Source organism: Grus americana, chromosome 4, assembly GCF_028858705.1.
Source record: "Grus americana isolate bGruAme1 chromosome 4, bGruAme1.mat, whole genome shotgun sequence".
Taxonomy (NCBI): Eukaryota; Metazoa; Chordata; class Aves; order Gruiformes; family Gruidae; genus Grus; species Grus americana.
This window is the reverse complement of record NC_072855.1, coordinates 61,263,346-61,286,351: the sequence shown is the minus strand read 5'-3', so window position 1 is coordinate 61,286,351 and position 23,006 is coordinate 61,263,346. Positions and strand designations below refer to the sequence as shown.

Below are 23,006 nucleotides of genomic sequence, written 5' to 3'. Positions count from 1 at the left end.
CTTATACTTATCTTCAGCATAAACCTCATTGATTTTATTTCTCATTGAAAACATCACTAGTAGCAAATATGATCCTATTGGCTCCCAGTCTATTAGAAATAAAATTATATTAAATATCTTGTGGGGTGTGAAGAGGTTAAGTCAAGGAGAGTCGTCCGAGAAAGTCATCCTGGTGTAAAACATAAATCTGGTTTATATTTAAACTACATGTCACCCACCAGCCAAAAATAGCAATGATCATTAAAACCCAATTTGCTGCTAAACATTAATAGACATTTATTACATCATAACAGATCTGAAAGACAATTAAACTTAACTTTTTCCTAGATAACTTTTTTTGTAAAAATGTGTTACTCCCTCGGCTTTCACTATTAATCTCATTTGCCAGTAATTTTTGTTTCATTTGATAGGGTGCATGTGTGCATATAGTTGTATGTATAGGTGATCTCTTGTTGATACTCTAATTCTTTCAAGAGCAGTACATTTTAAATGGGAAAAGCAATTAACCTTGCTTATACTGCTTGTTAATATCTTAATCAGCACAAAAAGTGAAGGAAATTACATTTTCTTAGTGCAAAACAAGTAATATCTGTTACCATCCATTTGAGAAAGGAATAGTAAGCAAGAGCAGCATAAAAAGGCACTGGAGACACATTTTACAGACAGGAAATAGATCACAGCTTTGCTGCTGTTTTCACTGCAATTGCTCAGTCAAGTGGCACTCTTTCCCTTTTTTTTTTATTAGTGCATATAGTTATATGTGCGAATAGTGACTGTAACTGGAGTAAGTCAAAGGCTGAGGAAATCCGGTGTTGTCAAAAGTACCGCTTCCTACAACAAATGCAGTTGCGACCCTGGTATTTCAGTTCACGTGTTGCTGTCTGTCAGGTCACTGCTGCTGCAGGCCCCATGAAACAAGCCATCGTAGAGGACAGGCTTTCTGCTTCAGCTTAGCAGTGCTTAATTCTCTGTAGCTGTTGATGTCTTTAACTTTGCTGTTTAATCTTCGTGTGCAAAGAACAGTGGGCCCAACTGGGCTGTGAAGGAGTGTGCCAAGAGGTGGACATAAGGCAGTCCCTTTCCCCCTTTTCTGAACTGCAGGGCTCACAAAAAAGGGTTAACCATCATCTTTGCAAGTAAGGTGCTTCTATGGCATATGCCACTTTCGGGGAGCAAACAGCTCTGAAAGCCTGTGTACCATCATCCTGTTCCTGGCTGATGTACAGGGAGATGGAGCCCACCCATATGAGCTTTGAGCTGCCTTCCTGATAAGCTGCATGCAAAAGAGAAATACCTCCCACTTGCATTCCCCTATACCCTCCAGGAAGAAAACCCACCTCCAAAACCTGGTCTTGACTGTGATGGCAAATGGCACTAAACTCTTTGCTCCCTCTGTATCTATAGCTGCTGGACAATTTTGGGCAATGCAAGTTAAAGAGGTCCTTTCCTGCCAGGAGAAGGAAAAGAAGAAAATCAGAGGTGGTATGATGGAGACAGAGAGAGTGGGAAGGGAGAGATAGGGTGGATAAATGAATATTAAAAATTATTTGAAAGGCTGCATGCAGAGGCATTTAGTAGTAGTATTCCTCTGGTCCTGATATCACATTTCACTTATAGATGTGCTATTTGAATTCTCTTCTAATTTTCTGTCATTTCCTTTGGCTAATTTTTGCCTTGGAGGCTGTCACTTCCTCAGGTTAAAGCAAGACCCAATGCAGAATGGGTGCCATCACAATTACAGCCATGGTAAGACACTTGAATAAATGAGGCTGGTATGTATAGGAGAGGTGATGACTCAAAATACAAGCTCTGCTAATGGTAGCAAAAGGAAGTTAAAAATATGCTGACCCTGGTGATAAGCTTGTCTCTATTTTCAATGCACGCACCACACGTGTTTTATTTGTCATAGAAGAATTGCCAAAGGCTCTGTGGAATGCAAATAAGCATTATGACAGTATTGTCAAACCCAGGCTTTCAACATCATGAATCATTCACAGAAAAAATTACGAGATTTGATTAAAAGTCATGCGAATTTAAAATCAAATAAATGTGTTGAGTTATGTTTATTTACCACCGGTTTACTAAGCCTTTGAGCTGCATGTGGGTCCTGTTTTTCAGCTTCTCTCTGTAAGGAGAAATTTACTTGAAAAGAAAGCTGAAATTTTCATTATTGCAAGGAGCTGCCACATACTGAGTTTTGCAATGAATGCATAACTGTTGTCAATACTGTGAGGAGTGCTTGCCTATGTATTATTTTCCCTTTATAAAGATGTGCTACAAATTAAAATGTTTGACAAAGATGGCATATTGTGTAGGTATAATACATTTTTGAGAAGGATCTTAATACTTCCCCAAAAGTTTGCAGAACATTGTTGTAATAATTGCTGTATATGATGATGAAATAGGATTCTTTCAGGTGGTCAGAAGTTTATGGTACTGTGCAGCTTGTGTGAAGAGCTGCATAGCTTTTCCCAAGAACTGTACGGTTTTTTCTCCTGATGGGGTTTGGAGTGGTGGAGGGGTTGCTAGCTGCGAGCTGCCTTATCGGGTGGTGCTTAACCAATGAGAGTACCAAGTTTTTCCTAATCAGTTTTCAGAAAGCCTGCTGATCTAAGGGTGGTAATGCAATACAAACATTTGCATATTTTACCACATCCTCAGATGATACTGTGCACCTTTTGAAATTTTGCATGTGTTATCATATATTTGCATACATAGAATCATACAGTGGTTTGGGTTGGAAGGGACCTCAAAGATCATCTAGTTCCAACCCCTCTGCCATGGGCAGGGACACCCTCCACTAGACCAGGTTACCCAAAGCCCCATCCAACCTGGCCTTGCACGCTTCCAGGAATGGGGCATCCACAAGCTCTCTGGGCAACCTCACCACTCTAACAGTAAAGAATTTCTTCCTAATATCTAATCTAAATCTACCCTCTTTCAGTTTTAAACCATTACCCCTTGTCCTATCACTACAAGCCCTTGTAGTAAGTCCCTCTCCAGCTTTCCTGTAGGCCCCTTTTAGGTACTGGAAGGCTGCTATAAGGTCTCCCTGGAGCCTTCTTTTCTCCAGGCTGAACAACCCCAACTCTCTCAGCCTGTCTTCATAGGAGAGGTGCTCTCCTCTGGTCATCTTTGTGGCCTTCCTCTGGACTCTCTCCAACAGCTCCATGTCCTTCTTAAGTTGGGGGCTCCAGATCTGAACACAGTACTCCAGATGGAGTCTCGTGAGACTAGAGGGACAGAATCACCTCCCTTGACGTGCTGGTCATGCTTCTTTTGATGCAGCCCAGGATATGGTTGGCTTTCTGGGCTGCAAGCGCACACTGCCGGGTCATGTTGAGCATCTCATCCACCAGCACCCCCAAGTCCTTCTCCTCAGGGCTACTCTCAATCCATTCTCTGCCCAGCCTGTAGTTGTGCTTGGGATTGCTCCAACCCTTGTGCAGGACCTTGCACTTGGCCTTGTTGAACTTCATTAAGTTTGCACGGGCCCACCTCTCCAGCCTGTCAAGGTCCCTCTGGATGGCATCCCTTCTGTCCAGCATGTCGACCACACCACACAGCTTGGTGTTGTCGGCAAACTTGCTGAGGCTGCACTTGATCCCACTGTCTATGTCATCAACAAAGATGTTGAACAGCACCGGTCCCAATACTGACCCCTGAGGAACACCACTCGTCACTGTTCTCCACTTGGACATTGAGCCGTTGACGACAACTCTTTGAGTGAGACCATCCAGCCAATTCCTTATCCACCGAGTGGTCCATCCATCAAATCCGTGTCTCTCCAATTTAGAGACAAGGATGTTGTGTGGGACAGTCTCAAATGCTTTGCACAAGTCCAGGTAGATGATATTAGTTGCTCTTCCCTTATCCACCAATGCTATAACCCCATCATAGAAGGCTACCAAATTTGTTAGGCACAATTTTCCCTTAGTGAAGCAGTGTTGGCTGTCACCAGTCACGTCCTTATTTTTCTTGTGCCTGAGCATAGTTTCCAGGAGGATCTCCTCCATGATCTTGCCAGGCACGGAGGTGAGACTGACTGGCCTGTAGTTCCCTGGGTCTTCCTTTTCTCCTTTTTTAAAAATGGGGGTTATGTTTCCCCTCTTCCAGTTGGTGGGAACTTCACTGGACTGCCAGGACTTCTCAACTATGATGGAGAGTGGCCTGGCCACTTCATCCGCCAGTTTCCTCAAGACCCACGGGTGCAACTCATCAGGTCCCATGGATGTGTGCACCTTCAGGTTCCTTAGACAGTCTCAAACCTGACCTACTCCTACAGTGGATGGTTCTTCATTCTCCCAGTCCCTGCCTTTGCCTTCTGCGAATTGGGCGGTGTGGCTAGAGCCCTTGCCAGTGAAGACTGAGGCAAAAGTCACTGAGTACCTCAGCCTTCTCCATATCCTGGGTAACCAGGTCACCCGTTTCCTTCCGGAGAGGGCCCACATTTTCCCTTGTCTTCCTTTATTGCTGTCTTACCTATAGAAGCTATTCTTGTTGCCCATGACGTTCCTGGCCAGATTTAATTCCATCAGGGCTTTGGCTTTCCTAATCTGATCCCTGGCTGCTCCGACAGTTTCTCTATATTCCTCCCAGGCTACCTGCCTTTGCTTCCACCCTCTGTAGGCTTCCTTTTTGTGTTTGACTTTGCCCAGGAGCTCCTTGTTCATCCATGCGGGCCTCTTGGTGTTTTTGCCTGACTTTCTCTTTGTTGGAATGCAGCACTCCTGAGCTTGGAGGAGGTGACCCTTGAATATTAGCCAGCTGTCTTGGGCCCCTCTTCCCTCCTGGGCTTTGTCCCATGGTACTCTACCAAGGAAGTCTCTGAGGAGGCCAAAGTCTGCTCTCCTCAAGTCCAGGGTAGTGAGCTTGCTGTGTGCCCTCCTCGCTGCCCTACAGATCTTGAACTCCACTGTTTCATGGTCACTGCTGCCAAGGCTGCCCTTGAGCTTCACATTCCCCAGCAGCCCCTCCTTGTTGGTGAGAACAAGGTCGAGTATGGCACCTCTCCTCATTGGCTCCTCTATCACTTGGAGAAGGAAGTTATCATCAATACATTCCAGGAACCTCCTGGACTGCTTATGTCCTGCTGTATTGTCCCTCCAACAGATATCGGGGTTGTTGAAGTCCCCCATGAGGACCAGATACATGAACATGAGGCTGCTCCTATCTGTTTAAAAATGGCCTCATCCGCTCAGTCTCCCTGGTTGGGTGGCCTGTAGCAGACCCCCACTATAGCGTCCCCTATCCCTGCCCTCCCTTTAATCCTGACCCAGAAACTCTCAGTCGGCTCCTCATCCATCCCCAGGCAGAGCTCCATGCACTCCAGCTGGTCATTGACATAGAGGGCCAGTCCTTCCTTGTCTCCCCTGCCTGTTCTTCTTCCTAAAAACCCTGCGTCCTTCCATTCCAACACTCCAGTCATAGGAGCCACCCCACCATATCTCTGTGATGCCAATGAGATTGTAGCCTTGCATGTGTGCGCACGTCTCCAACTCCTCTTGTTTATTCCCGTGCTACGTGCATTGGCATAGAGGCATCTAAATTGGGCCCCTGATGAAGCTGACTGACTGGCTGGAGTGGCTGGAATTCCTTTGGGGTGTTTCACCGGTGTTTCCCTGTTGGTTCCTGTTACCTCAGGAGCCCCTGGCTCATCTCCCTAAGACTTCAGCTGTGCAGCAGTGTATCCAGCATGTCTCTGAGCAACAGGCTGAGGGCCCTCGCTGGCACCTCGTCCCTCTAACCTTGGAGTGTCGTCCCACAGCTTGTCGCAGGCAAGCCTGATATTATCCCCCTCCCCCTTCAAGCCTAGTTTAAAGCTCTGTCAATGCAGGGACCTTGTGAATGATGTGTCTTCCTCTTTTAAATTTCTAATGAAGTGTGTTGCTTCACATTTCTTCTAATGAAGTGTGGATAACCAGGAGGCGCTTAAAGAAAGGCTGGAGCATTCAGTAGCTTGATATTCATGCATAAAATTTGGTGCAATCTTCTAAGCTTCTGGACCATGTTTCCAAGACTCTTCCTTTTCTTTCTCTTCCTTCCCCACCATCCTCCCATGTGAAGTCAAAAAATCTGTGTGTAGCTTCACTTTTAGTTTTGTTATCATTTTCTGCTGAAATTGCTTTGATCCTGGATTGAATGGGAAAGCCAACGAGCAGCTGACAGCTTAAGTTCCCCTTTTGACCTTTGGAAAAGCACAAAAGCCTTCATTTCACCTACACAGGAAAAAAAAAAGCTACTATATTCAGCTGGTCTGTATTCAGGTGTGCTCTTATCAAAGGCTTGATTAATCTGAAATGAATTAACTCAGTTAACACTTGAGAGTTATTTTGCAGCAAATCCCGTAGTACGTTTAAAGAGTTCTTTGTCACTTTGAATTATAGCCTAAACAGGTGGTTGATAAGGCTTGATTTGAGCTGACAGTGGTTCCTTGCTGCCTTGGCTGCTCCTGTCAGGGGACCATAACTAGCACTGCAGTGAAACCTGAGAATCTGGAGTGAATGCAAACTTATTATATACATTGTTGCCATTGTTGTTTGCTTTTAAGGTTTTTAAATTACTTCTCAGAGTGCTACATAAGATACAAGGAGGAGTAAAGGGCAGAATGATCTTGGGTTTTCAAACAATATGAATGAAATGAATGTTAATATAAAGGAATGTGCAATTAGGGGCAGAGGCGCAAGTGCTCGTTTTAAACCTTGCTTGGAAATAGGGACTGGGAAATTAATACCTTGTAGTTTTGTGCATATGGGGTGATAAGGTTGAGGAGTTTCCTTCTGAATTCACAGCCCCAGCAGAGAGGTTAGAGAGAATGGGCGTAGGGTCTGCAGTCCAGAAAGAGGACATAGGTGTGAACAGGTTGAACCACGACTTGGTGAGTCCACTCACAGTAAGAAGGCTCACCGGGTCTCTCACAGTGCATCACATCTAGCAAACTTAAAACCTGAAATGAAGAGCCAAAAGCCATGGCTGCCACTTGATGTTTTGAGAAACAAAAGTGTGTTTTCCTGAACTTTGTGAGAACTCTGTCCTTATGAGCATTTGCAGTATAGGATGAACCTTCTCCTGGGCTAAATGCAGACACAGACAAAAGTTTACAGACAATTCATGTAAAACTCAGGGGAAAATCTGCCCATAAATAACCATGTCACTGTTGTGGTAACCTCAGCAAGTGGCTAGGAGTGAAAGTGTATGTAGTTCCATTGAAATACCAGGAGTGCAGCCTGCTCCCACCCTGCTCCCCTTGCGTTGTACCGTCAGTAATGTCTGCATGACCTTTTATATGGCAGGTTGTGTTGCTGCCACTGCAAAGTGACTGTGGAGCCACATCCTGAATACCTGACAGGGAAAAGGATTTGAAATAGGGTAAAAGTGGAAAGAGGTGGGAGGGTCAAAATTTTTCTTTTTAGCAATTTTGCAAAAAAATAAAAAATGTGTCTTGCAGACAACTCATACCAAATGTACTACAGCAATTCTTTTGTTTAGCCATTCATAATGGGAGTGGCAATACAGGTCATTCTTTAACTTAAAGGAAATTTTCTAACATTAAATTGCAATTAACTTACTTTTGCAGAGATTGCATGTTATCTTTTTCCTTGCTGGGCTTATTTCTTTCCCCTCTCTTCTTAGTGAAATTCTGAAAATGTTGTCTGGAATAAATTGTCTCAAGTAGCAGATACTGAGAATGGGGAATTAAATCCGTTGTTCCAGCTTGGCCCATCAGCTTCAAGGAATTTAATTACTTCCAAACTTTTCCCCATGTAAATAATGGATTTAATCAATATTTGTTTGAAACATCACGCTTATTTTCTACTTAGTAAGCAGCTTCTGCCAAAGGAGAAGATAAGTGCAGGAATCTTTTCTATTACGAAATACAAAGTAATCCTTGCATCACTGATTTGTCTAAACTAGTTTTACTATGCACGTTTTCAAGGGTGGGGAGAAAATTACTTCAAGTAAAACTAGATAAGGAAAACAGAGCATTTCTATCTGGCTTTTGCTAATGAGCTCCCTTGTAAAACACTCTTGCCTCTCCTGTGGCTGTACCCCACCTGTCTAGAAAATGCTAAATACCTGAGGAAGGCAGGCAGGTTTTGCCATGTGAGAAGAGTGGTGTCCAGCTTTGTGCAGGTGCAAATGCTGATGTTTGGAGGAAGGCAGCAATTAAGTGGATTTCTGACAAGTTTGGCTTGTGCTGCTCTACATTCTACTTTGAATTCAGCTTATCTGTTCACTCACTAGATGAAGTGGTTTCTGTTTCTTTTTCACCCTCCCTGTAGACCATCGACAGATGAGCTCACAAAATGCTCCATGTGCTGCTTGACATCAGCTGCTGAAGAACAGACTTGGGTAGATGTTGAGTTTGTCACTGTATCTATAATGCTCTTTTATGAACAACTCCTTGACGAATACTTCACTGCTCATCCCTACACCACGAGGCCTTAGTTTCCTTTGGCTTTCTCCTATTCTGTCAGTACCACATTGAGTTGAATTTTTGGGAACTGCCAGCATGCAAATCAGGTTTGGGTGATGCTTGGCAGCAGATCAGACCATGTGGGTGTCAGGGGCAGCCCTATGGGCACAAAGGTCAGTGAGCAGAAGAACTTTCTTTTAAATCAGCGCAGGCTGCATCATCTTCGTGGTTCGAGTCCAAACCCCTTAGGTCAAGCATAGCCCTTAAATTTTTCACTGTGATGGTATATCCCCCTCTTGCATCAATAAATGTAACACTCTGCACTGAACAGTTCACAGATATGTGCTTTAGTTTCTCTCTTTGGCTGTACTATACCTGGAGGTAATCCAAAAATTAAGTGACTTTTGTTTTGCAGGCCTCTTTCTGCATCTCCTAATGCTGCTTGAGAGACGTTGTGTGACCATTAAGAAAAAGAGTTGCTCCACTCATTTCCTATCTAGTTGTTCCCCGGCAGATACCCAGTTCAAAAACACACTATGATTATTTGATTACATGAAATACAAAACCACACAGAATTTTGTAGCATTACAGTGTCTTTCATTAATATAGCAGTGCCCCGTGTTGTTTAACAACTTTGGCATTTCTCCAAACCCATTGTGGATTTGTTAAAATTGGTGCATGAGCTTAAGCCTATGGGGTTGAAGTCTTTGTAGGAGCAGGCTTAATGGCAAGGTTGTGCCAGCCAGGGTGTGTGCAGACACAACCTGACAGGCTGTGTCTCTGGCTTGTTCTGCTCTGGCAGGGAGGAAAGTAAGGCTGGGAATATTGGGCCAGATTTATGACCAGAGTAAATGGTGCATAATGCTGAGCTACTCCTATCATCTCTGTTTTGCACAGGAGCTTTGTGACTGGATAATGCTCTTTCTAGTAGAATAAAATGTTTATTTGCAGTTCTGGTGGTTGTAAGACATTAGTTACCAAAATTATTGTTTGGACTCTGCAGAAGGCAGTTGAATCCTTTTGATCATTCAGCCCCAGCCCATGAGACCATATAAAAAATCCTTGAATCTATCCTGCAGGAATATATAGACAGATAAAAAAAAAAATAAAGGCCACTGTGTAAATATTTTGTTGACAATTATGCCTTCTCTGGGATAGGTAGCATTTGTGATTTCTTGAGTTTACACCTAAAAACCTTTTACTGCACCATAACTGCACCATAATGTTATCTCTTTCTAGCAGATTTGGATTATCCAGAACTTGATTCAGCTTAAACAAAAATCAGAAAACAAACCTCCACTCCTTCACTGCCTGGCTGAGCTTTGGCTTCAAGGTAGTGTACGTGAGCTTGAATAGCTTTCCCCCATCTCTGTATACCTTTTCAAATTTTGTAGCACAAAAAGCTTCTCACTTTTAAAACTTTAGAGAGGATGCTGTAGAAAAAGCATGCATAAATAATGGCCAGTGGTGTAGTTTGATGTGTACTGGTAACCTCCTAAAACATAAATGGAAAACTTGATCGCTGTTTAGAATATATGATTTAAAATATTCATGAATCTTGTCCCCCTTTGGAAAATGGGCTTTAAATATTATCAGTCACCATTCTTATTAGTCCCAGCTTGAGCAAAGTTTTAATTTCTAGGATGTCTATAAAGAAGTCACTTGACTGCATATTGACCTTGGGCTTTTTAGTAACCCCAGTTACAGAGCTGAGGAAAAGCTTTGGAAACTAAATGCTACATTTGAGAGAACAAATTGCAGGGATAGACTGGGGAGGAGAGTAGAGTGGGAGAATAAAACCTTGGCAATGCAAGCAGATATATTTATCAGAAAAAAATGCAGCTTCCTTATAGACTTTGGTTCTGAACAATGTGGGGTTTGATTTAGTTGATCAGCAAAGACAGGAGGCAAAACAAAGGCCACTTTGTCATGCCGGAGTTTCAGAAATATACCCACATCACAATGGCATGCAGCACAGTTTTTCATATAGCTTTTTTGGCTCAAACTGGGTTTTGCCTAAGAACAAAAGTTGGCAAAAACAGCTTCTTTGCTCAGAGAAGAATAACTTCTGTTGATCAGAGATTTTTGGAGAGATTTTTAATTAGACCAGTGCTGTGAAGGCTGCCGAGTCAAGGGAGTTCAAAACAGATATGCAAAGTACTTTTCAATTCCTCATATTTTATCATCATTTCAAAGTCAGCGGGGAGCTAGGTCTCAAACTGATGCCATCGTTTAACTCTGTATATTTTTTTTCCTGCCAAGTTTGAGTCACTGTGGCCATCTAGCCCCTTCTTGAAAGATTAAAATGGTGGGAAGCTGGAATACTTTCTGCAATTAAATGAGCAAATGTTTCTATTTAATCATGGATTCAGATTTCCCCATGCTTTCCTGTAAGTGTGTGGGATGGACGAGACCATTATTTTTAATCCCACAATGAATAACTGTGGAGATTGACTAGGAATGAGTGACTGAGTCACTGGCAGTCACCATGGAAAGTAGCTATAGGGTACGGGTGACTTTTAGGCTCTACTTGAGTTCAAAGTCTGGTCCAGATTCAATGATTAAAAGCCATATAGGACACCTCAAACGGGGGATAAAGAGGCTTTTAGACATATCATTGGCAGACATACTCCCTAACCATATTACTGATCCCACTGCCTGGTATCTTGGTGTCAGCCTCAACAGTGGAGGCATGGGAGAAATGCAAAAGGGAGTGAAAGGTCTTAGCAGAAGAGTACAGTGCCCAGCTACCTGGGGAAGCACTGGGCTCAGATTCTGTCCAAGTCATTCAGGACACGTAGCAGATGTTTGCATAGATAATTTTTAGCCAGCGTGTCCACCTGCCTTACATACTGTGCAGGAGGTTAAAGAAAAAGTGGGATTTTTGTCTGGGTATCTTATTGCCTACGCTGGGACCAGTCGAACTGGTGTGGATGTGTTTACATATGTTGAAAAAAAGGTTTCTGTTTGAAGGGAAAGGGGAGGTAGACCAGGGAGTGCAGCTCTGTCACAACTCTGAGTTGCATTTTCTCCTAAAGCACCATGCTTCCCATGCGTGCTCTCTATGGCCTAGACCAAGTGATGAAATGACCTCTCTTGTCAGCAGTTTGTTGACTTTCCAGTATGCTGGCAAGTCTGCTCTTTCAGGAGCTTGCATTTACTCTTTGCCCCCCTGTATTTGAGGGTTTTGGATGGAAAATAAGTGGCTGAACTGGAAACTTATTTCTATTTAAGAGATCAGTACAGAGCCTAGGCACCAATTAAACCTATTTCAGCTCTGGAGTTTCTGTTGGCTTGTGATTTATAGACACCCAAACATTTTCAGGAGAGTTGCTGCCTGTTTTAGAAGTCCCATGTACGTAGGATACAATGCAATACATATGGACTTGTTTTTTCTAGTCAACTTTCAAGCCTGTGGACTCTCTGGACCTGTGGGCATCATTGTTCAAAACTGCTGTCTTAAGCCCTGTTTTGAGAGAGGAAGCAGAGCATTAGTGATGCACAAACTGGCTGTCTGCGCAGGGACAAGTTTTAATTCCTATTGATTGTAGGAACGGGCATACTTCTGAAGGGCTGAAGGTGGGGGGAGAGACATTTGCCTTTACAGCTGTTGGCAGCACAGAAACACAGCAACACTTGATTGAAAACATCTATCATTGTTTTACTAACTGCATTTTTTTTTCCTTTTTCATTTGTAGGTCTCAGACTCTGGATACTGGCAGTGGGATTTTTTTATTATTATTATTATTTTTGATTGTTTTTTCCCCCTTTTCGGATGTGAATTGAAGGCCAACAGTTGAAGTGTTGGAAGCAAGTACAGGAGGACGCTCACCTTGTTTTGTTTGAACCCTCGTTTGCTGGGATACTTTCAAGCCCTCCTTCACAGTCATGTGGTCATCACAGCTGCTGTTCTTCACAATGCTCTTAACACCGTTAGCCCATGGTGAGTGAGAGATGGTGTAAATTTGCCTGTGGGAAAGAAAGAATAAAATAGCAAGAATTTTGCCTACATCTTTTACCTAATGCTGTGTTTTTTTCCAGGATATTGATTTCTCTCCCCACTTCCACCCCAGGTCTTTGAATTCCCAGGCTACTTTATGGTTAGTTAAGTCCTGAAACAAAGAACTCTGGTCACACAAAGATTTCTGTTATTGAGTTTAGCTGCTACGTTAAGGCAGACTTTCTTCCTCATGGCCAAACCTATTCAGTTGTCCTTGCGTCACTGGGTTGTCTCTCCTGGCCTCTGCATGGCGATGAATTTCCCTTCTGTGAATACAGCTCAGTAAGGGGCTGCAGGTCCTCCTTTAGCCACAGCTCCAGGGTGGGATTCTTACTCACCATCACGTTAGATTGTGATTTCAAGCATTGCATTGGATGTTTCTGTCCTTTGCTGAAAGATGGAGGCTCCATAATCTCAGTGACCCTGAGCAGAGACGAACCAAAACCAGTATAGCTGCCTTTGCCTGGCACGCTCTGTAACCCACCCAGCAATGTGGAGTCATTAAGTGTAGCACCATGCTGCAGAGCTAGCCAGCATCTGAGAACTGAGCTAATAGCGTCAGGCACAGCTGCTGGGCTGTGGGAATCTATGAGCTCTAGCAGCAAAAGTTGGTCTTTTTGTTGGCCAGGAAAATGTTAAGTGAAATCTGACACATTTAATTCCTTGGAATAAGACTTTGAGGCCTGTGGTTGGTTGTTGGTTTTTTGTTTTGGGGTTTTTTTTTGATATGAGAAACCCAAATGTAGGCCCCAGAAGTCAGTTGCCAGGTTTCATAAGTGCTGAAGGGTTCAGGAGCTCCTATTTGCAGTGATGGTTTCTAAATGCTCAGAGCAGAGCTTTGGAAAATCTGTCTGCCTGATTTTCGTGATGCCTAATTGGAAGATGAGCTCCACTAAGGATCTCATTTTAATTACAGGTCAGTGGGAGCATGTTTGTAAATAACATGACTCCCTGTATGTAGGCTATGGGCCCCTGCTTTTAAAATATTCATCAGACTTTTTGTGCTTTACATGCACTGTGTATATGCTAAGACACTAGAGCAAAATTTTACAGCAAAGAAGGTTAAAAAATGAACTACGTGTAATTGGCTGAACATATCTGTAGAGCACAATCTGTCTGCTCATATCACTTATAACACCTTTGGGCACAAAGGTTATCTCTACTATCGTTCTTCAAGCAAAACTCCTTGCTGACTTGAAAATTAGAACGAATAAATAAACTGAGCCAACCAACTGGGGTGGAATGAAAGAGCTATTAGGAAAGGTGCTCTCCATTCTTCTCCAGGAAATTTAAATGGTAAATGTTTTTTAAATCTTTATAATTAAACAATATTAACAGTTAAAGCAATTAACAATTTAAATATGCCTCTGGCAGTTCTGTTTTAAATTCACAGTGCCACTGTAGCTGGAAAATACTGCATGATAGTCACAGTAAATGAAAATGTCAGAAGTATCTAAGGAGTCGTATTATGCTACAGATGAGCAGACACCAGAGATGCAGAAACTAGGTGCCTGGAAATATTTCTACCCTTTATGTTCTCCTACAGAGTAAACATACAGGGTGGCTGCTATGGTTTTTGCAGCAGTCAGTGGTGGTAAATCTAACCACCACACATCTAACCAACACACATGTGTTATCGGATCCCTATAAATTGCTAGTGAAAGTATGGTAGAGGCTCATAGCCACCTTTGAATGATGGAAAGTGAAGACCTTTGGTCTGAGCCAAAGGACTTGGTTTGATTCTCCTTGTTTTGATCTCTAAGATTGGCCAGGATGCAGCTACCATTTCAAAACTTGGGGGAAGCAGGTACTGAGCATCTGTCTAGTTGTTCAAGGGTGGTACGTTCCTGATACTAAACGAAGGGGGAAGACTGCAGTTTAGCTGTGTGATGTGATGTTCGATAAGTATGTTTGGTGTCAGCTAGCACTAGCCAGTCGAACCCACCCAGTCTCCCATGGGGACTGAATGACATGTGCATAAAAATCAGAGTTGTATCAAAGGTCAGAATAAATAGTCTAATGGAACTTCCAAGGCTTTGAAATCAGAGACTGATTTTCTGATGGCTTTCAGGTGCTATCCCTTGCTGCCCCTTTCCCTGCAAGTGCCTGCAGAAGGCTGCCTAAAGTGAATGTCAAGCCAGTATCAATGCAGAGGTTCCTGCTAGCCTGAAAACAGTATATGTGTGTTTAAACACATGCTGCAGCCTCACCTTGCATATAAAAATAGTCCAGTTAAGCTGTGCTTCCCCTGCCTGCCCCCCCTCCCCCTTTAATAATTCTCTTTCAGTGCATGCAGAAAGCTTTCATATTTTATGTTTAACAGGACTCAAGCATTTGAGTTCCTGTTTCACAGGCTGGAATGACTCCTGTCCTGTAGTGATTGCTGGAGTTGATACAAACTAGTTGTACAGACTGACCTCACTGCATCTCATTTGCTTTTTGAGTTTCCTGGCACAGTCTTTTCATCTGTAGTTGTAGCTACGTTATAGACAGATTTCTTAGGCCAGTGATTGCATAAATTTGTTGGTTTTGTTTTGTTTTGTTGTTTTGGGTTTTTACAAGGGGGCTTTTTTTTTTTTAGCTATCTCATTTCTTAGAATATATTGTGTGTCTTAGGTTGTGATGACAGGTGTGGAGTCGAACGGTGTATGACTTGAGTGATCTGCAAGACGAAAAGGAATCTTCCAGGATACTGCCCTGATACAATGTCATCTTGTTGATAAGCTCTAGAAATAATGAAAGGGGAAAAAGTCATGAATCCTTGCACTTTCTCAGTGGTGACATTAATCTGCTGTATCCTAAATGCACAGGCATCGTACTGTCTAGTTTTGCTTGGACTGCTTTGAATCATAGCTCACAAAAAACTGAAACCATGTGAAATACTTGAGATATGAGCAAATTTGAGTAGTGGATGCTTTCTTTACTGTTACTCTTCACTTGAATAGAAGTAGCTTACAGCTTGCATAGACAACACAACTTAGACCAGTGTGGAAGCCCCCAGAAAGCTATCCCCTCTTCTAAGCTCCGTCAAAGCTTGTAAATCCATCTGTTGGATAAAACTAAACCTGTTATACAAAATTAGAGAATTAGCCAAGATAGAAAGCAACAATACCAGGGAATTTAAAAAAAACCCACAAAAACCCCATCAACAACAACAAAAAAACCAAAGGCTTTGTCATCCTTTGCAGGGGCTCTGCTATCGACAGGGCTTTTGCACCCCTACCTCCTTCTTGCCCCTGTTTGGAAGCTTTTCCCAAAGCATCCGAAGGCCTGGACCCCCAGGAACGTGCTCCCTGGCTTGTGTTCCCCCATGTACACCTGAGCAAACGGATCCTCTTTGTCTGTAGTGGGTGGATTTCCTAGAGGCATTTTCTGGAATAAGCAGCTGTTCTCATCTTCCTCAGCCTTCCTCCCCTTGACCCCAAACAAAGCATATTTCTCTGTACCCACAAATGAACACTGTCAAAGTTCAACCTAAATGAGACAGACATGACAGGCAGCAGCTCAGTTTTCAAGCCTGGAGAGACATACACCTGCTCTGTCACATTGCTGTCATGCTCATGTGGGGTTGAGAGTTGAGATTTAAAACTTCCAGACTGCTGGACAAAAATAATAATAGAAATGAAAGGATTCAGAACTGCATGCTGTTAAAAGCAGGATAGGAAGGATACCATAGTGATCGCTGTGGGGTGAAATTTTGCATGTTTCCGAACAAGTAACTTATTCTAGGCTTTGGAAAAAAGCTGAAGGCCTGTTGTATGCAAAGATCTTTATCATCCTGTCAGATTGTTTTATTATTATTTATTTGAAAATTATTTTTTTAAGGATTGTATTGCGTGCATAATTTCATGATTGATAGGCAGCGAAGAATGATTTTGTTGTTGTTACTCTAATGCTTTAACAGTTTAATCCAAAAATGGACAACCACTTATTATTACTCAGATTAAAGCAATAATCCAAATTGCCCAGTTTTTGTTGAAGATCATTACAAATGCAATAAAATCAACAGGCATGGCGATCTGCCTCTTTCCTCTGATGCTAAGCTCTTGCCCTGCAGTTGTGTTGTGAGAGTGAGCTGTCAGCATCCTGGTTCCTGCCTGGGCAAAGTGTGGTGTCAGTTGTGGGGATTGGTTCCTCCTTGGTTTTGCAGCTGCTTGGGGGTATTTTTTGTATGTTTTAACCCTGTAGTTGTTAATGGGTTGCAGACTGTTCCCTCCTGATGATCCATGGTGTTAGTTAGTCATTGCTGTGATTACTTAGGTTTCTTAATCCTTTTCTCCATATACAATGTGATTTTTTGGGCTAGAACCACACACTTGCCTAAAGACTGAAGTGAGAACAAGTTAGGCAATAAAACCAGAACCTGGATAAAATTACAAGATGAACAATAGTTATCTGACATTAGGGTAGTTTCGCTATTACAGCTAACACAGGCTAGACGGGAGTCATCTGATCCTACAGCAAGTTGCAGGTGCAGCAAAGATTTCTTAAATAACTTTGGAGATACAGCTAAGTTTAAGATAAAATAGATTCTAGCTCAGACAAAGCCTGACAAGTCCTGGAGCCTGGTATTGTTATAAAGCTTCAGGCCTGTTACTGACACTGGACAGCACCAAACTGGCAGGACTACAGTTGCTGCTGGCCCAACTCTGAACTTCCAAAAAATGAGTTGCCTCCAAGAATTTATTTATGCAGAGTTGTGGCAGAGCTGTAAAGTGACCTTCCTGCATTTAGGGACAGATGCCATCTTGTCTCTCCATATAAGAATTAGTTCAAGATGAGGCTGAACTAATTCATCATTTGCAGAGTAGAAAATGAAATTTTAAGTCCTTTCAAGTCATTGCAGCTGCAAGGAAGAGAGCCTTGTCTGCTGTCCCGTTCTGACCCTCCATGCTTCTGTGTCATTTTCCCGATGTTTCTGGGAGACAACCGTGGTGAGGGAAGGCTGCATCTTTGTGAAAAGATGGCGCTCGAAGGTCAAGCTGATCTCTCTAGGCATTAGCAGGTCCAGATGCCAAGCCAGTTTCTGTGGGAACAGTGGAAATATTTATTACTGAACAGCACTGGTAGTTGCCTGGTGACAATGATTCCGTTAAAGCAAGCAGCATTATCTTTCTTGCGGGAATATATGATGCTAGCAAGCTGGTCCTTGGTGACAGAGTGCTGTTTAATGTGAGCTGAACATTTGCCTCTACTATTTTAATACAGTGGAAATAGTGTCACTGCTTAAAATACATACATACTGTATTTCTTTTATACTTGTACAAGTGTTATGTTAGCTAGTGAATGGTGGATAATTGCCTTTTACTACAATACTCTTTATATAGTCAAAATGAAATACAAGAGACATGTTTTATTAGTTGTGAAATAGCCAAGTTGACTTCCAGGCTTCTGCCTAACTTCATTGTTTTAAAAGGTTAATCATCCTTGAAATATTTATAGTATTTGCTATTCTTGGTAATTTGTATTACCTGCAGCCATGCCACCTTTTCCATAGTGGAACAAGGGATTGAGGAAGGCTTTTCCTGATAAAAGGGGGCAGCTGTTCTATGTATGTACTACAGTGCTTTCATTAGCAGCAATGTACTAAAATCGGGAGTATTAAGTTCCCCATCTGATGACTGACCAATCTATAAGCTGATAGAGGGTGAAATTCAACCTTGCAAAGACTCTATGCATCATTTAATTCTCGCTTAAGCCATTAAGCAGTGCAGAGGTCTGTGTGCGGACCCACTTCTTTCATGTCTAAATTTCACATTAAATAAGGAAGGATATTTTAAAGGGATTCTCTGATGATGTTTTTTTTCTTCAGTGTTTGGCAAGTGTGTCTGCTCATAGCATCTTCCTGCGTGATGGAGGGAAACAAGATCTTGTTCTATTTTCGCTTGCCATTAGTACCAAAGCACCCTTTCCAGGGGACATGCAACCCTTCGCTGGCAGCACAGCTCTAGTTGCAATAAAGTTGGAGCTATAAGATTTGAACTATAGAAGGCGGCTGGTGACTAGGGCCCAAACTAATGCATTGAAGTTATCCTTTCCTATAGGCTTCTTAGCACGTATGACATACAGCGGCAGGGCATGTGGGTTTCTTTCTGAGCTACAGCAGTAGAAAATGTGCTTGCTCTCACAGCAATAGGAGAGGGGGAGTTGTGTTACCCTGCAGGCCTATAACCTCCAATGCTTGTTTTGTTTGTAACCGTTCCCTGACAAGACTGGTTTCTGATCTCTAGTGACCAACTTTGTGCGCTCTGATTTTTTTATAGCATTAATTAAGCCATAAGACGTGACAGCATGTGAATTACAGTATCGTAATTCACGCCCAGCACATTCAGGCACAAAGATGAAGGCCAAATGGCCTCTGTGCAGCTAAGTGTGAATTATTGTACCACAATTTAATTCCCATTATATTTTACTGTGATTATAAAAATGTTTTTGTTAGTAAACTTCTTTCAGAAAAGTTACTTTTTAAAAAAGAGAATTGGAAAGTACAATACGGATCTTGCCACAAAGAGGAGTAAGTAGCTCTGGGAGATGAGGAGTTTTGCTGAATCCTGAAAATGTATATTTGTGCAGTCATTAACATTAGGTAATGAGTAAGTGTTGTGGTGCAGACCTCTGCTGTCTGAAAAACTGACCTAACTTTAACTATTCATTTCCTATCAACTGCCATGCAGTTGCTAAGTAGGATGACTAGGTTTATTTGTTCCTGACCCGGTCTTGATTTGATCTGGAAACCTTAGCTTGCAACCAGTCTCTTGAGCCATCTAATCTTTTTCCAGTTCAGACTATGCAAATGCACACATCAGACACCCTTATTAGTGAGCGCTGAGTGAATAGAGAAGGCGGGTTGTTTGCGGCAGTGTGGAAGAGCACCAGAGGGACCAACCTGGTATGCCTGCTCGTCTGCGTGTTGGGAAAAATAAGCCAACCTGGAAAGTGGCTCGGGTGGTACCAGAGAGGAAAAGCAAAAGGGCCATGAATGCCTTAAAAAATCTTTCTCAATATTTCTTTCTCTTTGTCTTTCTACAAACCTCTAATATTCTTCTTTTTCATTCAAAGAGCAAAGCTCATGCAGTTAGGGTTGCTTAAGGGTTACCAGGATAAAACCCTATTCCCAATGAATTATTTTTAAAGAAATTAATGAAGAGCAGCTATGTACTTTGCACATTGTTCATTAAGATAACAGGATCTCTGGGGCAGTTCCTGGCTGTCTCTTTCTCTTCAGATTCAGGAGAATGTTTAGTTTATTCATCCACACTGATCCTGGTATGTCTGTCCTGCAGTAGTCCCTGGCTAGCAAGCACTGTTAGCCAGCTCTGTCCCTGACTAGTCCTTGTCATAGCTAAGCACAGAATAAATAAGCAATAGCTATTAAAAGTGGGCTCTTCCACAGGATGTACTCTCTGAATAAGTTTTACTCGTACTCGCAACAACTTCTGGCTGATCAGGATATTGAAGGGGCCAGGGCTGTTTCTCTTTCGGTGGATACCTGGATTTTAGGAATATTATAGTGGCCCAATGAAAAACCATGATAATTTTCCATGTAAGCAGTAAGTGTCTGTGGTATGATTACTGTGGTATGGCTTTAGATATAAATACTTTTAAAAAATCCAGACAAACAAACAAAAAGCTGCCTGACTTTTCCAAACACACATCAGAAGAATCTTTTTATACATCATTTTGGAGTTAATAATCCCAAGCAACAAGGACTTAAAAATCTAGTGGGTCAAAGCTGACTAATACGGCTACAAGTGTCCCTTAGCCAATACCCAGAGGTACTGTGGAACACCAGAAATATTTTCACATCTGCAGCTATCTCTGCATGTGAGAAGACGGCTTGTCCCCTGTCTTCCTGGACATGCAGGACACTCCAAAGGGACTGGTGTGGGGTAAGCTGAGGTAGAAAGAGGCTGATGTAGTAAAGAAAAAGGAGCAGGAGTGGGCAGCTTCTCTTTCCTCATCCCAATGAATAGGGGAGATGATTGCCTACCCATTCCCTGTTTGCTTTCACCTATTGCATTATTACCTGAATGGGAAATGAAGATCTGTTTGGCTAATTGCTAATCCTTACCCGATACTTGGTTAATGCTAAAGTTCCAGATAAAGCTTTTACGTGGTGAAGATGACAGGAAGTTACCAGGGGTTGGAGAGAGCCTGCTGTTCTGGGCTGTGTAAAGGGGTTTGATGGATGAGGCTGTGCATCTTTTTCCCAATACTTGGAGAAATGAAGGACCTGAAGACAGCTGCGCAGATGCATAATGCTAGGGCAGAGCTACCTTTTCCAGCAGTGCAGGTGGGGAGCCATAGCCAGGTTTTGAAAACACAAAAGCTTTATGTGTCTATACTTCCCCTGCAGCTGTAATACGTCTTTTCTGGATGTGAATATGCCCACGAATGGGATGTCACTCCTGTTTCTTTTCCTAATAACTTCAGCTAAGCTTAAACCATTGGAGTTGGAGAGGAAGAAAAAATTACTTCTGAGGGTTGTCTGGCCCTAGTTCTCTCATCCATATAAGCTGGGCATGTTGAAGTACTTTAAGCTAAAATGAGAAGAGAGTGAGAGTGAGGGAATGAATTATGGCCACCTTCATTCTTGCACCGCCTCCTCAGTTGCTGCTAACCTGCTCCCACAAGATCTGGGCAAATCTACTGTTTTACTCTGTTAGAAGGAGCACCCTTTGCCCAGGAAGAACAGCAAACAGAAGCTCGTTATTGCACATGAAACTGCTGAATCCCTAGAAGAAATCTCTAACATCTATTTTATCAACTCCACAGTTAAATGAATCCTAGAGCCATCTCGTGTTTATTACCCCATGGCACATTCGCTGTTGTTCAGTTGGTTCCTTTAGTGATCATGATTTCTTGAATTGGTTATGTTGTTTGGTAATGTGGTTTTATTTGAATTTGGAAGAGATTTCCTGCTGCTCAATGAACAACTCACCTGAGAAAGACTCTCTGGGAAGAGAAGATATTAAAAGCGTATCGGAGAGTTCAACAGCTTTTCCCCACTTTGAATTTCCCTGATTCCAGGAAATTGTTTAGTACTGGGCAGCCCCCCCGAATATCCCTTCTAGTACCTGGCAGGACCATCTTTGTTCCCTCATGAATCTGCTCCAAGCTGTGGGATGCTCAGTAGGGTTTTAGCCAACACCACACAGATGCTGCAGTCTGCCCATCACAGAGAGCATAGGACTGGGCTGGTGGGTTTTTAGTTACGGTGCAGTATTGAATGCATACCATAAACTCAAGGAATCATAATCAGAGCAACATATACTTTTATATATTACCTTGTGCTTTGCCCTATTGGGCTACTTTGTGCAGTGCCTGATAGTGTTGGGTGCCTTGGTACACATCCTGAGGTGTGAGTTTGTTTCACATAAGATTCATGGATGCTAAAGATCCTCTCCAGTCAGTCTGTGCATTAGAGGGGGCAGAGAAAGAGGTAAGGGCTAGAAATAGGTAATTCGGGTATCATCACTCCCTCCTATGCTATAATCTGTAGAAACTGAGATGCTGGACGGATTTTAGAAGCTTAGTCAAATTGTCAGTTGTTCTTAAATCTCCAGAACGTGGAGCCATAAATAAATGGCATTTTAATATTGAGTTTTTAGGGTCTGATCCAAATCCCAGGGCAAGTTGGTGATTCCATGTAAATGCACTTTGAATCTGGTCTGCTCAGCCCAGAGGGGTTATTCTCGGGAAAGCTGGAGTGTAACATGGAAGAGATCATACCCTGGTCTGGTCTTTGCACAATCTTCTCTCAAATCTTAGTGCTTGTGGTAAATTGACCAGGTTGTGGGCTGTTCCCCTGCCCCAAGTGCTGCAGCTTGCTCAGTCCTTATTCTCTTGGGAGACTGTCCCCCTTCAAGCTCGTCTAGAAACACTTAGCAGTCATCAGTGCTGCTGATTTAAATGAGGATTTTTTTTTTTCTCCCTCTGCAGCTCTTGTTGCTGAAGATCTGTCTCCAATTCTCCAACTTTTAATTCACAGTGTTTTGTTTCTATTACCGAAATGCTGGAGGCTGCAGTAAGGGTTGATTTAGTATCAAGAGAGCAGATGACAAAAAGAAAACTTGCTTTGGTATGTCAGTCTTGTGTAATACTCCTCTCTCTAGCAGGGTGGAAGGGGAAATGTGTATATCAGTTTATATGCAAGGCAGTTGGATTGGCTGTGCTTGTTGTGTAGAGTTGGAGTGGGGCTGGGACCTTAGCTCATTTGCAGTTCAAGGTGTGGATGAACAAACCCACGTGGCAGTGTCTCTGCAGGCAACGAAAAGGGTGCTGCTCCACAAAGCCAGGGACTGATAGTAACCTTGCCAGCTGCTGCTTGCCATGCATGTCTCAACATACATCATCTCCGTTCCCCTCATAGGTCTGCTCCTCTGCTGGAGGGGAGCATTCGGCACTGGTGCTGACAGGCATTCCTGCAAGCGGGTATCCCCTTTATTGCTCCAGTGGAGGCATGGCTCTCCTTTGCAAGACAGATTCATGGACAAGTCTTGTTTATCACTTCAAACAGTATTTTGCCAGCATGGCTGCATGTAGTTTGTAGCCTGTTTTAAGGAAGAATGCCTACTTCTAATAATTGTA

At 42.7% G+C, this 23,006-nt stretch overlaps 1 protein-coding gene across 10 annotated transcripts in view; it reads left to right on the top strand.

Annotated features, from left to right (window-relative positions):
- ADGRL3 (adhesion G protein-coupled receptor L3) overlaps positions 1-23,006 on the top strand; it is a 522,926-nt gene that overhangs the window by 170,226 nt on the left and 329,694 nt on the right. For all 10 annotated transcript variants that reach the window (XM_054824728.1, XM_054824729.1, XM_054824724.1 and 7 more), the window contains exon 3: positions 12,115-12,359. In XM_054824728.1, the coding sequence (XP_054680703.1) occupies positions 12,305-12,359 (55 nt within the window). In that variant the 5' untranslated portion in view covers positions 12,115-12,304. The remainder of the gene's footprint in view (positions 1-12,114; positions 12,360-23,006) is intronic.